Below are 12252 nucleotides of genomic sequence, written 5' to 3'. Positions count from 1 at the left end.
CTCATTAACTATGAGATGGTAATGTTTACCCACATTAACTATGAGATGGTCATGTTTACCCACATTAACTATGAGATGGTCATGTTTACCCACATTAACTATGAGATGGTCATTTTTACCCACATTAACTATGAGATGGTAATGTTTACCCACATTAACTATGAGATGGTAATGTTTACCCACATTAACTATGAGATGGTCATTTTTACCCACATTAACTATGAGATGGTCATTTTTACCCACATTAACTATGAGATGGTAATGTTTTCCCACATTAACTATGAGATGGTAATGTTTCCCCACATTAACTATGAGATGGTAATGTTTTCCCACAGTATTTATGAGATGGTAATGTTTTCCCAAATTAACTATGAGGTGGTCATTTTTACCAACATTAACTATGAGATGGTGATTTTTACCCACATTAATTATGAGATGGTCATGTTTTCCCACATTAACTATGAGATGGTCATGTTTACCCACATTAACTATGAGATGGTAATGTTTTCCCACATTAACTATGAGATGGTAATTTTTACCCACATTAACTATGAAATGGTCATTTTTACCCACATTAACTATGAGATGGTAATGTTTTCCCACATTAACTATGAGATGGTAATGTTTTCCCAAATTAACTATGAGGTGGTCATTTTTACCCACATTAACTATGATATGGTGATTTTTACCCACATTAATTATGAGATGGTCATGTTTTCCCACATTAACTATGAGATGGTCATGTTTACCCACATTAACTATGAGATGGTAATGTTTTCCCACATTAACTATGAGATGGTCATGTTTTCCCACATTAACTATGAGATGGTCATTTTTACCCACATTAACTATGAGATGGTCATTTTTACCCACATTAACTATGAGATGGTCATGTTTTCCCACATTAACTATGAGATGGTCATTTTTACCCACATTAACTATGAGATGGTCATTTTTACCCACATTAACTATGAGATGGTAATTTGTACCCACATTAACTATGAGATGGTCATGTTTTCCCACATTAACTATGAGATGGTCATTTTTACCCACATTAACTATGAGATGGTCATGTTTTCCCACATTAACTATGAGATGGCAATGTTTTCCCAAATCAACTATGAGATGGTAATTTGTACCCACATTAACTATGAGATGGTCATGTTTCCCACATTAACTATGAGATGGTCATGTTTACCCACATTAACTATGAGATGGTAATGTTTTCCCACATTAACTATGAGATGGTCATTTTTACCCACATTAATTATGAGATGGTCATTTTTACTCACATTAACTATGATATGGTCATTTTTACCCAGATTAACTATGAGATGGTCATGTTTTCCCACATTAACTATGAGATGGTCATGTTTTCCCAAATTAACTATGAGATGGTCATGTTTTCCCACATTAACTATGAGATGGTCATGTTTTCCCACATTAACTATGAGATGGTAATATTTTCCCACATTAACTATGAGATGGTCATTTTTACCCACATTAACTATGAGATGGTCATGTTTACCCACATTAACTATGAGATGGTCATGTTTTCCCACATTAACTGTGAGATGGTCATGTTTACCCACATTAACTGTGAGATGGTCATTTTTACCCACATTAACTTTGAGATGGTAATTTTTTTACAGACATACTGTTCTGGTTTAATTATGGGATGATTATTTTTTTCTGACGTTTTTTACAGATGTACCATTCTCGTTTAACTATGGGATGATCATGCAGTCCTTGCAGTCTGAGTTAGTGATACGCAGCATTAAAACATTGGCAGAGAAATACAGCCTTGACAGAAACCGTGTGGAGCTTTTACAGCCATATCTCAGTATCACTTCCTGTCTAAACAAGGTAAAGTCTGCAGCCATATCTCAGTATCACTTCCTGTCTAAACAAGGTAAAGTCTACAGCCATATCTCAGTATCACTTCCTGTCTAAACAAGGTAAAGTCTACAGCCATATCTCAGTGTCACTTCCTGTCTAAACAAGGTAAAGTCTACAGCCATATCTCAGTGTTACTTCCTGTCTAAACAAGGTAAAGTCTACAGCCATATCTCAGTGTTACTTCCTGTCTAGATAAACATTTGGTAAGGAGTTTAGACCCATGTTTCTATGCTGTGAATAGAACAAAATCCCGTTGTCTATATAAAAATTGGATTGAGGATAGACAATCATTCTGTGTTATACACTACATATATTTTAGAATTGGATTGAGGACTGAGAAATATTCTCTGTTTACCCACTACAATTATTTCTTGATATTTTGCAGATGCTTGAGTCCTTGAAAGACTCTTTGGAGCCTAACTCAGATGAGTCTACTCAGTTTTTAGAGATAGTGAGGGAGATTTTTACGGCTTTATTCAGTAATGAGAGGAATGTTCCAAGTCAAGTTGCAGAACTGCAGGAAATGATCGCCAACACCCAATCTTGACACATGCTGACTATTGTGTTGCTGCAATTCTGTATTCGCCTGCAACAATAACCTACTTAACTGTATATTCGCCTGCGACAATAATCTATAGGGCTAATGTATTAAAACATGGTGATAACATATTCACCAGAATTTAAACAAAGACTATAGAATCCTTCTTATATAAAAATTACATCGAGGATAATTTGTGAGAAACTTCTCTTCCAAAATCAAAAGTTGCAATTTTATTTATTCTTCACTAAATTATATAGACAAAGTGCTTTAGAATACAACACTCATAAATCTACATTCTCAAAAATTGCCACTGAACAGGTATTTTACCAATCATATTATATGAAGAAACTACCAAACTTTTCTGGTAAATTTCAGAATGAATTTGTTTTATCAGAAATATAGACAAACAAACCAGAGATTTTTTTCACCCTCCAAGATCAAAGTTCAAGGTCATATTGTTTTTGATCTGTCTGTCTGCAACTTTAACCTTAGTCATAACATTTGATCTTTAGATACAAGATAGATACTATATACTTGGTTAAATGAAAGGTCAAGGTCATAGTTTTTAACGTCATGCATCAAATTTGTCACTATTGGATGCAATCCAAGATCAACTGTCAGGTTCAAATTTGTCATAAATTGATCTTTTTCAATAGTTTTTAGCTCAAGTGAGCTTTTCTGATAGCCTGTTGTCCGTCTGTCTGTAAACTTTTTACATTTTCGACTTCTCCAGAACCACTGGGCCAATTATAACCAAACTTATAACCAAACTTGGCCAAAAGCATCCTTGAGTGAAGGGCTTTCAAGTTTGTTCAAATGAAGGGCCATGCCCCCTTCAAAGGGGAGATAATCACAAAAATGCAAAAAAATAGGGTAGGGTCATTTAAAAATCTTCTTCTCAAGAACCACTGGGCCAGAAGAGCTGAAATTTACATGAAAGCTTCCTGACAGTGCAGATTCAAGTTTGTTAAAATCATGACCCCCAGGGGTAGGATGGGACCACAATAGGGGATCAAAGTCTTACATACAAATATATAGGGAAAATCTTCTTCTTGAGAACTACTAAGCCAAAAAAGCTGAGATTTACAATGAAATTATGTCCCCCGGGTGTAGGATGAGGCCGCAATAGGGGATCAAAGTTTTTCATACAAAGATATAGGGAAAATCTTTTAAAAATCTTCAAGAACTACTGAGCCAGAAAAGCTGAGATTAACAGGAAAGTTTCCTGACATAGTGCAGATTCAAGTTTGTTAAACTCATGACCCCCGAGGCTAGGATGGGGCCACAATAGGGGATCAAAGTTTTACATAACTAAAATCTTTAAAAATTTCTCCTGAAGAACCATTGGGCCAAAAAAATTTACATTCACAAGAAAGCTTCCTGACATAGTGCAGATTCAAGTTTGTAAAAATCATGGTCTCTGGAGGTAAGATGGGGCCACAGGAGGGGATCAAATTTTACATACAAATATATAGGGAAAATCATTAAAATGTTCTGAAAAATCACTGGGCCAGAAAAGCTTACATTTACATGAAAGCTTCCTGACATAGTGCAGATTCAAATTTGTAAAAATCGTGGCCCTCGGGAGTAGGTTGGGGCCACAATAGGGATCAAAGCTTTACTTGCGAATAGATAGGAAAAATCTTTAGATATGAGCCAAGGTGACTCAGGTGAGCGATGTGGCCCATGGTCCTCTTAATTTTAGTACAGTCTGATAAAAAATCTATTGACTTGTGCATGTTTTTTTGGTTTTTTGTTGTTGTTTGTTATATCACCCTGAAAATAATTTTGTTAAGCATGTCTATGACTGAATAGCTATTGTTGTATACATTTATCATAAGGTAAAATTTTGAAGTTTTTGATAGACTTTATCAGCGATCAATGTGATCCATGTTACAGAAGCATTTCATAACAAGAATCCAATTTATTCTGTAAGCAGGTCCAACTAATGAAGTGTTCAAAGTTTCATGTGTTGTAGAAGCATTTCATAACAAGAATCCAATTTATTCTGTAAGCAGGTCCAACTAATGAAGTGTTCAAAGTTTCATGCTGAATATTTATTATGTCATTGTATTAAAAACTTTGTTATTGCACTTTGCTTGATTTCTTTATGAAAGAGTCGGAAGAAAATTCAAATTAATTTCTGTTTCATGGTAACATTCCAAACATTTTATGGTATATTCTGTTTCTATCAAATTTATCCAAGTCCTTTCTGTTGATGGTGCAACAATTGAAGATATCAGGTAAAAGGCATTTTACAGATGAAATATATCTCCAACTCGGTGTAAAACAGGATGCAATCATTCTGTAAGTGTTTAGTTGTATTTAACTGCACAATAATGCAATACATCTAATTAAGATCAAAGAATACAAAAGAATCTGGAGAAAAAGAAGTCTTTTGAAGGTGTATGTTTATCAGCATTGTTTATTTCATTTATTCAGAACCTCCTTAACTCTCGCAGATCAAACAACCTGGGTATACAAGAATAGCAAATTGTGAATCTTCTATCAAAACTTTAAAAAAAAAAAAAAAATTTTGGACTTGGGGTGACGGGGTTTATGACTTGTAAAGTGAAGATACATTATTTATTTAAAAATCTTCTAGAGTCTTGGAGAATAAACAAGCAAACCAAGTACATGTACATAATATACCAACGTACACGGGTGAGGGCTTGTGGGGTTAGGACAGGGCTTTACGGTTTATTGCATTACTTCTTCTTAAACTCTCAACTCCTGGACCTCATACAACCAAACTGAATACATGTAGATAGAAATGAAAAAGAAAGAAGCTTCTACCAAAATTTAGAAATTCTTGGAGTTTAGTCAAGAGAATGGGTCTATGATTCATAGATTGAACTCTCTATAGAAGGGGGGGATTGAAGCTCCAAAAAGGTTGCTTGTAAGAAGACAATTTAGACAAAACAATTGTGACCTTAAACTGACTATTAATGTCACTCATAAACAAGAGGTCCATGGGCCACATCGCTCACCTGAGTCACCTTGGCCTATATATAAAGATTTTCCCTATATATTCGCATGTAAAACTTTGATCCCTATTTTGGCCCCAGGGGCCATGATTTTTACAAACTTGAATCTGCACTATGTCAGGAAGCTTTCATGTAAGTGTAAACTTCTATGGCCCAATGGTTCTGGAGAAGAAGATTTTTAAAGATTTTCCCTATATATTCGCATGTAAAACTTTGATCCCTATTTTGGCCCCAGGGGCCATGATTTTTACAAACTTGAATCTGCACTATGTCAGGAAGCTTTCATGTAAGTGTAAACTTCTATGGCCCAATGGTTCTGGAGAAGAAGATTTTTAAAGATTTTCCCTATATATTTGCATACATGTAAAACTTTCATCCCCTATCGTGGCCTCGCCCTACCCCAGGGGTGTGTCATGATTTTAACAAACTTAAATCTGCACTATGTCAGGAAGCTTTCAGGTAAATGTCAGCTCTTCTGGCCCAGTGGTTCTCGAGAAGATTTTTAAATGACCCCCACCCTATTTTTGTGATTATCTCACCTATAAAGGGGGCATGGCCCTTCATTTGAACAAACTTGAAAGCCCTTCACCCAAGGATGCGTTTTACCAAATTTGGTTTGAAATTGGACAAGTGGTTCTGGAGAAGAAGTGGAAAAAGTGAAAAGTTTAGGGACAGATGAAGGCTATCAGAAAAGCTCACTTGAGCTTTCAGCTCAGGTGAGCTAAAAAGTCAAATATTTGTCCAGGGTGTACATTTTAAAGGAGAACAAGAAGAAATAAACACCACTTTTTATCACAAAAACTGAAGTCATTTAGTTTACTTTGTTAGAAACTCGTTGCACCAACAAAGTGCATCTCTTCTTACGAAGTCTTAATTAGTGTGATTCTCAGATCTTCATGTTCTATATACTTCTACATAAATATACATAATTAATTGAAAAGGAAGTTTGGTTGAAATCTGCCAAGTGGTTCTTGAGAGGTCAAAAAATGAAATAGCAACAATGATACTATAAATTTTAATAAGAAAACTCCATCGTCTAGTTTGAGAGAGCTAAATATTTTCACAAGAATCACACAATAGACTTATCCAAACAAGATACAGGCAACCTCATTATGCCCCCCTTCAAAGAAGAGGGGCATATTGCTTTGCACCTGTCGGTTGGTCAGTATGTCAGTTGGTAGACCACATGTTGTCCGCTCAATATCTTGAGAATCATTCACTTGATCGTAATATTTTATGTGTGGGTTGGTTATGAGTAGAAGAGAACCCCTGTTGTTTTTCAGTTCAAAAGGTCAAGGGTCAATCTACTCTGGACATAGGAAGACACTGTCCGCTCAATATCTGAGAACCCTTTGCTTGACAGACATCAAACTTGGTACATTGGTACATCCCAAGGAATAGATGACCCCTATTGATTTTGATGTCACATGGTCAAAGGTCAAACTGGACATAGGGATATACTGACCACTCAATGTCTAGAGAACCCTTTGCTTGACAGACATAGAACTTGGTATACTGGTACATCTTCAGGAGAAGATGACCCCTCTTCATTTTGAGGTCACATGGTCAAGGGTCAAACTGGACATAAGAATATACTGTCTGCTCAATATCTTGAGAACCCTTTGCTTGACAGACATCAAACTTGGTACATCTTCAGGAGAAGATGACCCCTATTGATTTTGAGGTCACATGGTTAAGGGTTAAACCTGACATAGTAATATATTGTCTCCAATATTTTAAGAATTATTTGCTTGATTGACCCCAAACTTAGTACACTGGTACAGCATAAGGAGTAGATGACCCCATTTGATTTTTAGGGCACACGGTCAGTCCACGCTTGACATAGGAAGATATTGTCTGCCCAATATTTTGAATTGGTGATACTACTATCAATTACATGATGCATGTGTATAACCCTTTTCAATTTTGCACCATGGGGGCATGTATGTTTTACAAACATCTCTTGTTTAGATTCAATTTTCAAACCTAGGCCAGGATGGGGATTCAATGTCATAAAAAATGAGGGAAGTAATTGAAAATCTGTTGATAATCAGACCTGGCTATAGTCTGGCGGGATGATAATCGGACCTGGCTATAGTCTGGTGGGATAATACACCAGCTGATGATAATCGGACCTGGCTATTGTCTGGTGGGATAATATAGCAGCATCCTCATGTAGTGTACATCCCATCTACAAACAAAAAAATCAATATATATGCAGCCAGGGGTGCATGAGCCGAGTTGCATGGGATACATTGTAAAGTCAGGAATGATATGGCATATTTATAATTGTGAAGAACTAATTTCAGTTTTAAACTTTTCGAGTTACTGTCCAGAAACCATATTTGTCTGAAGTTTTCAATCTAATTTCGGTCACTGTGACCTTGACCTTTGTTCTCCAAAATCAATAGGGGCCTTGCTTTGCTGGTATCCAACAGTATATCCAAGTTTCATTTGATTCAAGTTAAAAAAATTGAATTATCCTCCGGAAACCAAAATTTATTGGAATTTTAAATTTATTTTTGGTCACTGTGACCTTGACCTTTGACCTATTTTTCTCCAAAATCAATAGGGGTCTTCCTTGCCTGGTACATAACAATATCTTTAAGTTTCATTTGATTCGGATTTAAACTTTCTGAGTTATCTGGAAATCAAATTTTTCTGAAATTTTCATTCTATATTCGGTCACTGTGACCTTGACCTTTTCTCTCCAAAATCAATAGGGGTCTTCCTTACCTGGTACCCAACAATATATCAAAGTTTCATTTGATTTGGATTTAAATTTTCTGAGATATCATCCGGAAACCAAATTTTTCTGAAATTTTCATTCTATATTCGGTCACTGTGACCTTGACCTTTGACCTATTTTTCTCAAAAATCAATAGGGGTCTTCCTTACCTGGTACATAACAATATCTCTAAGTATCATTTGATTCGGATTTAAACTTTCTTGGTTATCATCCGGAAACCAAATTTTTCTGAAATTTTCATTCTATATTTGGTCACTGTGACCTTGACCTTTTCTCTCCAAAATCAATAGGGGTCTTCCTTACCTGGTACCCAACAATATATTAAAGTTTCATTTGATTCGGATTTAAATTTTCTGAGATATCATCTGGAAACCAAATTTTTCTGAAATTTTCATTCTATATTCGGTCACTGTGACCTTGACCTTTGTTTCTCCAAAATCAATAGGGGTCTTCCTTACCTGGTACCCATCAATATAACAAAGTTTCATTTGATTTGGATTTAAACTTTCTGAGTTATCATCCGGAAACCAAATTTTTCTGAAATTTTCATTCTATTTTTGGTCACTGTGACCTTGACCTTTGACAAGAGGGGTCTTCCTTACCTGGTACCCAACAATATATATCAAAGTTTCATTTGATTAGATTATAAACTTTTCGAGTTATCATCCAGAAACCAATTGTTGACGCCCAACCGCCCGTCCCCCCCCCACCACCACCAAACCAGTAGCCGAACAACAGTAAGCCTGGTGACCCCCAGTCATCTGGTGTAATCCTGCTAGCAAACCAAAGCTGTAGATCCTTTATGTAGGTAATAAATCAGACCGCATAAACACATTAATTATAGTGGAATTCTTTTTATTTTGAACTAAAACATCAATGCAATGATTAACATGATTAAAGGCACTTCTATAATGAAAGTCACGATTTATTCTGTACATGCAATTCTAAAGTGTAATCTTGTACACACTAACAACCTTGCCCTACTTGAAACATCAATAAAAAATGTGAAATCTGCTTAAACAATGTTCTCAGAGAGACCAAAATTAATTGATAGTATTACGTTTCAAACGTCTACGACATGAACATTCTGGAATGTTTACAAATCGGCTGAGCAATTGAAAATTGAGATTCGGAACAATAAAAATGGAATGCAATATTCTGGTCAGTTTCAAAATGTGTAAAGGATCATCAATACAATGCGACATATTTTTTTAAGACGTAGGATATTATGTGGCAGAATAAGAAGAGGGTGATGGTTAACTACTGAACCCATCGATCATGGAACCCCCTGGGACTTGGAAAAATATTTGCACGTATTACCCCGTTTTCTCGAGAAGCAACCCAAGCTTCCCTCATAAATTTGAAATGAAATTCTTAAATGCTAATAATATTCTCTTAAAAAGCGTGATAAACAGTTCATTTAAATGCTGTGACCTTTGACTGTTCCCATTTAATGGTCTATTTTGTATTGCAGTTTAAAGGAAACCATCCCCTTTCATTTTCTGCCATTGAAGCCAAATACATATCGAGATAACATCTTTACACTAACTAATAAAATTGTTTTGGGTAAATTTAAAATGGAATCAATTAAAATGGTTTGTTTTATATGCTTGAAAAAAAAAACCCAGAGGCCAAAATCTCTGCATACAGCATAATTAAAACAAAACAATTTCTGATTGTCCGCTTTGTTTTGAGCTACAGTCAGTAAATCAATTCCATGAAAGCTTTCTTAATTAAAAACATACCAGTGCACAAGCTGTGTCACACAAACCGGACTTTTGGTTGAAAACTTGGAGAGCAGTTTCAAACTCAATATAACAATTCATAAAATCAACATCAGAAAAAAAAGTTTTAAATACTCATCACTCTGTGCACATCGACGACCAGAATGAACGTTTCTTGATTATAGCTAATTTACACCGCCATTCAGCTGCGCTATGGAATGTTTTTCAACTTCAAAACTTAGATAACTTACTTTGATTTGGTGGGGTATTAAAAAATGTAACCGGACTGAGGACATCATCAATTTGGGCTTTGCATTCAGCGCCTCTGTAAATTCTTATCACAAATATATTTACGAACAATCAGTTATAATCTATCAACAACAGAGAAACTTACATATTGTCTATGGTAAACAATCCATATAAAATAACGTGAATATACATAAAAACAAGTCACAACCATTGATTTAGTGAATACTGTGTACATAAGGATGGTCCTCCCTTATAAAAGAATTATCCAAAACATTCTAACCTTCTTTGGCATATGTGAAACAAACCAATGTCCAACAAATTTATTTTCTTTGGTAAATTCTTGGGAAGCTCTCAAAACGTTTTTACAAACAACAGTACGATTACAAAAGAGAAACTAATTAATAACAATTAATACAATTACAAAAGTGAAAGTAACCAATACAGCCAACAACATTAAATGTGTCTGTGACCCCATTATGATTGAATCATGCCACGAAATCCTTCTCTGCATATTAAATTATTTAGTTTCATTAATGTCTTTCTTTAGAAATCTCCTACCATATACTATCCAATACAATTAACTACACCATATGTGCCTGGGACACTGTCATGATTCCTCTTTAATTTAATCATATCCTCCACGGACAATATTTCCTCAATTTGTGGACCATGTATATATTTTCCCTATAATACCGTCCCCGTCATCAGGATTATGGCACACACAACATAAGCTGCCATCGAGCATGCTTCTAAATGTAACATATACACTGTGTACTGGTGTAACTCAAGATAACATCAAAGAATAAGGAAAATATTCATACGAAAAATACAAACTGTAATAATCGTATTACAACGCAAGTATTCCCTTACTAAGCATGAATTAAGCACCAGTATATGACAAAAGGCTAAATTGTGGAGAAACAATCACTAACATTCACTAGAGTTATTGTTCTTGTCCCCAGTTTCCTCCACTATGTACAGCTGGGGCAGACTGCACTTGCTGCCAGTCTGAGGGGTTAGATTCTCTGGGGGATGAGGCAAGACAGGAATCAGTGGCATGCTGTGGTTCAACTCCTCCCCATCGGAGAGGTATCCATGGATCTCAGAAAAAGACCCTGGGTAAAGTTTTTTGCCCAAACTGTCACAGTTGATGCGACTTTTCTCATTCACTGATTTGTTCAGTAAGTTTTTTTCCGACACACTTTTCTCCAGAAGGAGTTCTGTCTCCGTAAAGTCAGCCATGTTTTGGTGGGACAGGTTGAAATCGGCACTGTTTTTCTCTGTAGAGTCCTTGGACAAGATGGACAGGCGGTTCTTCTCCACCTGATCTCTCTGTGGCTCCTCGCTGTCAGACTCGGACGAGTAGCCATTGATTTCCTTGGAAACCTGCAGTTCTTTCTGACAGTACTCCGACACATACTCACTGTCTATGACGGAACAATTGACCTCCGACAGATCTCCCAGGACTGCCTCGTATTCATGGTACGGTGGGATGTGACCATTTGGTTCAGGGTGTGGGTAACGACCATTACTATTCGAGTTTCTGATGATGGGGGTGTTCAGGTCATGGCTGGTGAACACTGATGAATCGCTGCGTGGTTCACTGATTCTCTTCTTACCTGTATAGGCAAAAGACGAATAAATGCAAGTTATAAATCATTTGAACCAAAATCCCTTCACAAAACAGACGCTGGTATAATGGCCGCATACATCAGTTTTACTTTTATTAATGTCTTGAAATCTGTACACAAAGGTTAGCCTAAGACACCTGCAGAACACAAAGGTTAGCCCTAAGACACCTGCTGACAGTTGTTACCTTTGGATGCTTTATCGAGGGTTGAAGAGGAGGACTTTCGTCGTCTCCTACCGCTCCAGAATTTCAGAAGATAACCCCCAGATGAGGATGAGTTGTTGGGAGAATGTGAATTTGATGGATTGGTATAGCCAATGAAATAGGCTCTCACACACTCCGGCAGCCAGGTTGACTTGTATGCAAACTTCTTGTACTCCTTCTTCACCTTTATATCAAAGTAATCAAATCATTTTAATCATGTAAGGAATGAAACCAAAGAAATATACATTTCTGACCACTGTGAAATCATT

At 36.2% G+C, this 12252-nt stretch overlaps 2 protein-coding genes across 8 annotated transcripts in view; one reads left to right on the top strand and one right to left on the bottom strand.

Moving 5' to 3' along the window:
- LOC125670824 (deubiquitinase MYSM1-like) overlaps positions 1 to 4533 on the top strand; it is an 18710-nt gene extending 14177 nt beyond the window's left edge. Inside the window, exons 15-16 of the mRNA XM_056164050.1 lie at positions 1709 to 1866; positions 2285 to 4533. Coding sequence (XP_056020025.1) covers positions 1709 to 1866; positions 2285 to 2446 — 320 coding nt within the window. The 3' untranslated portion in view covers positions 2447 to 4533. The remainder of the gene's footprint in view (positions 1 to 1708; positions 1867 to 2284) is intronic.
- Positions 4534 to 9014: 4481 nt separating this feature from the next.
- LOC125667894 (adhesion G protein-coupled receptor L3-like) overlaps positions 9015 to 12252 on the bottom strand; it is a 28727-nt gene continuing 25489 nt past the window's right edge. For all 7 annotated transcript variants that reach the window (XM_048901569.2, XM_048901568.2, XM_056164043.1 and 4 more), the window contains 2 exons: positions 11966 to 12167; positions 9015 to 11768 (listed from right to left, as the gene is read on the bottom strand). In XM_048901569.2, the coding sequence (XP_048757526.2) occupies positions 11077 to 11768; positions 11966 to 12167 (894 nt within the window). In that variant the 3' untranslated portion in view covers positions 9015 to 11076. The remainder of the gene's footprint in view (positions 11769 to 11965; positions 12168 to 12252) is intronic.

Source organism: Ostrea edulis, chromosome 4 (genome assembly GCF_947568905.1).
Source record: "Ostrea edulis chromosome 4, xbOstEdul1.1, whole genome shotgun sequence".
Classification (NCBI taxonomy): domain Eukaryota; kingdom Metazoa; phylum Mollusca; class Bivalvia; order Ostreida; family Ostreidae; genus Ostrea; species Ostrea edulis.
This window is presented reverse-complemented; position numbering and strand designations above follow the sequence as displayed.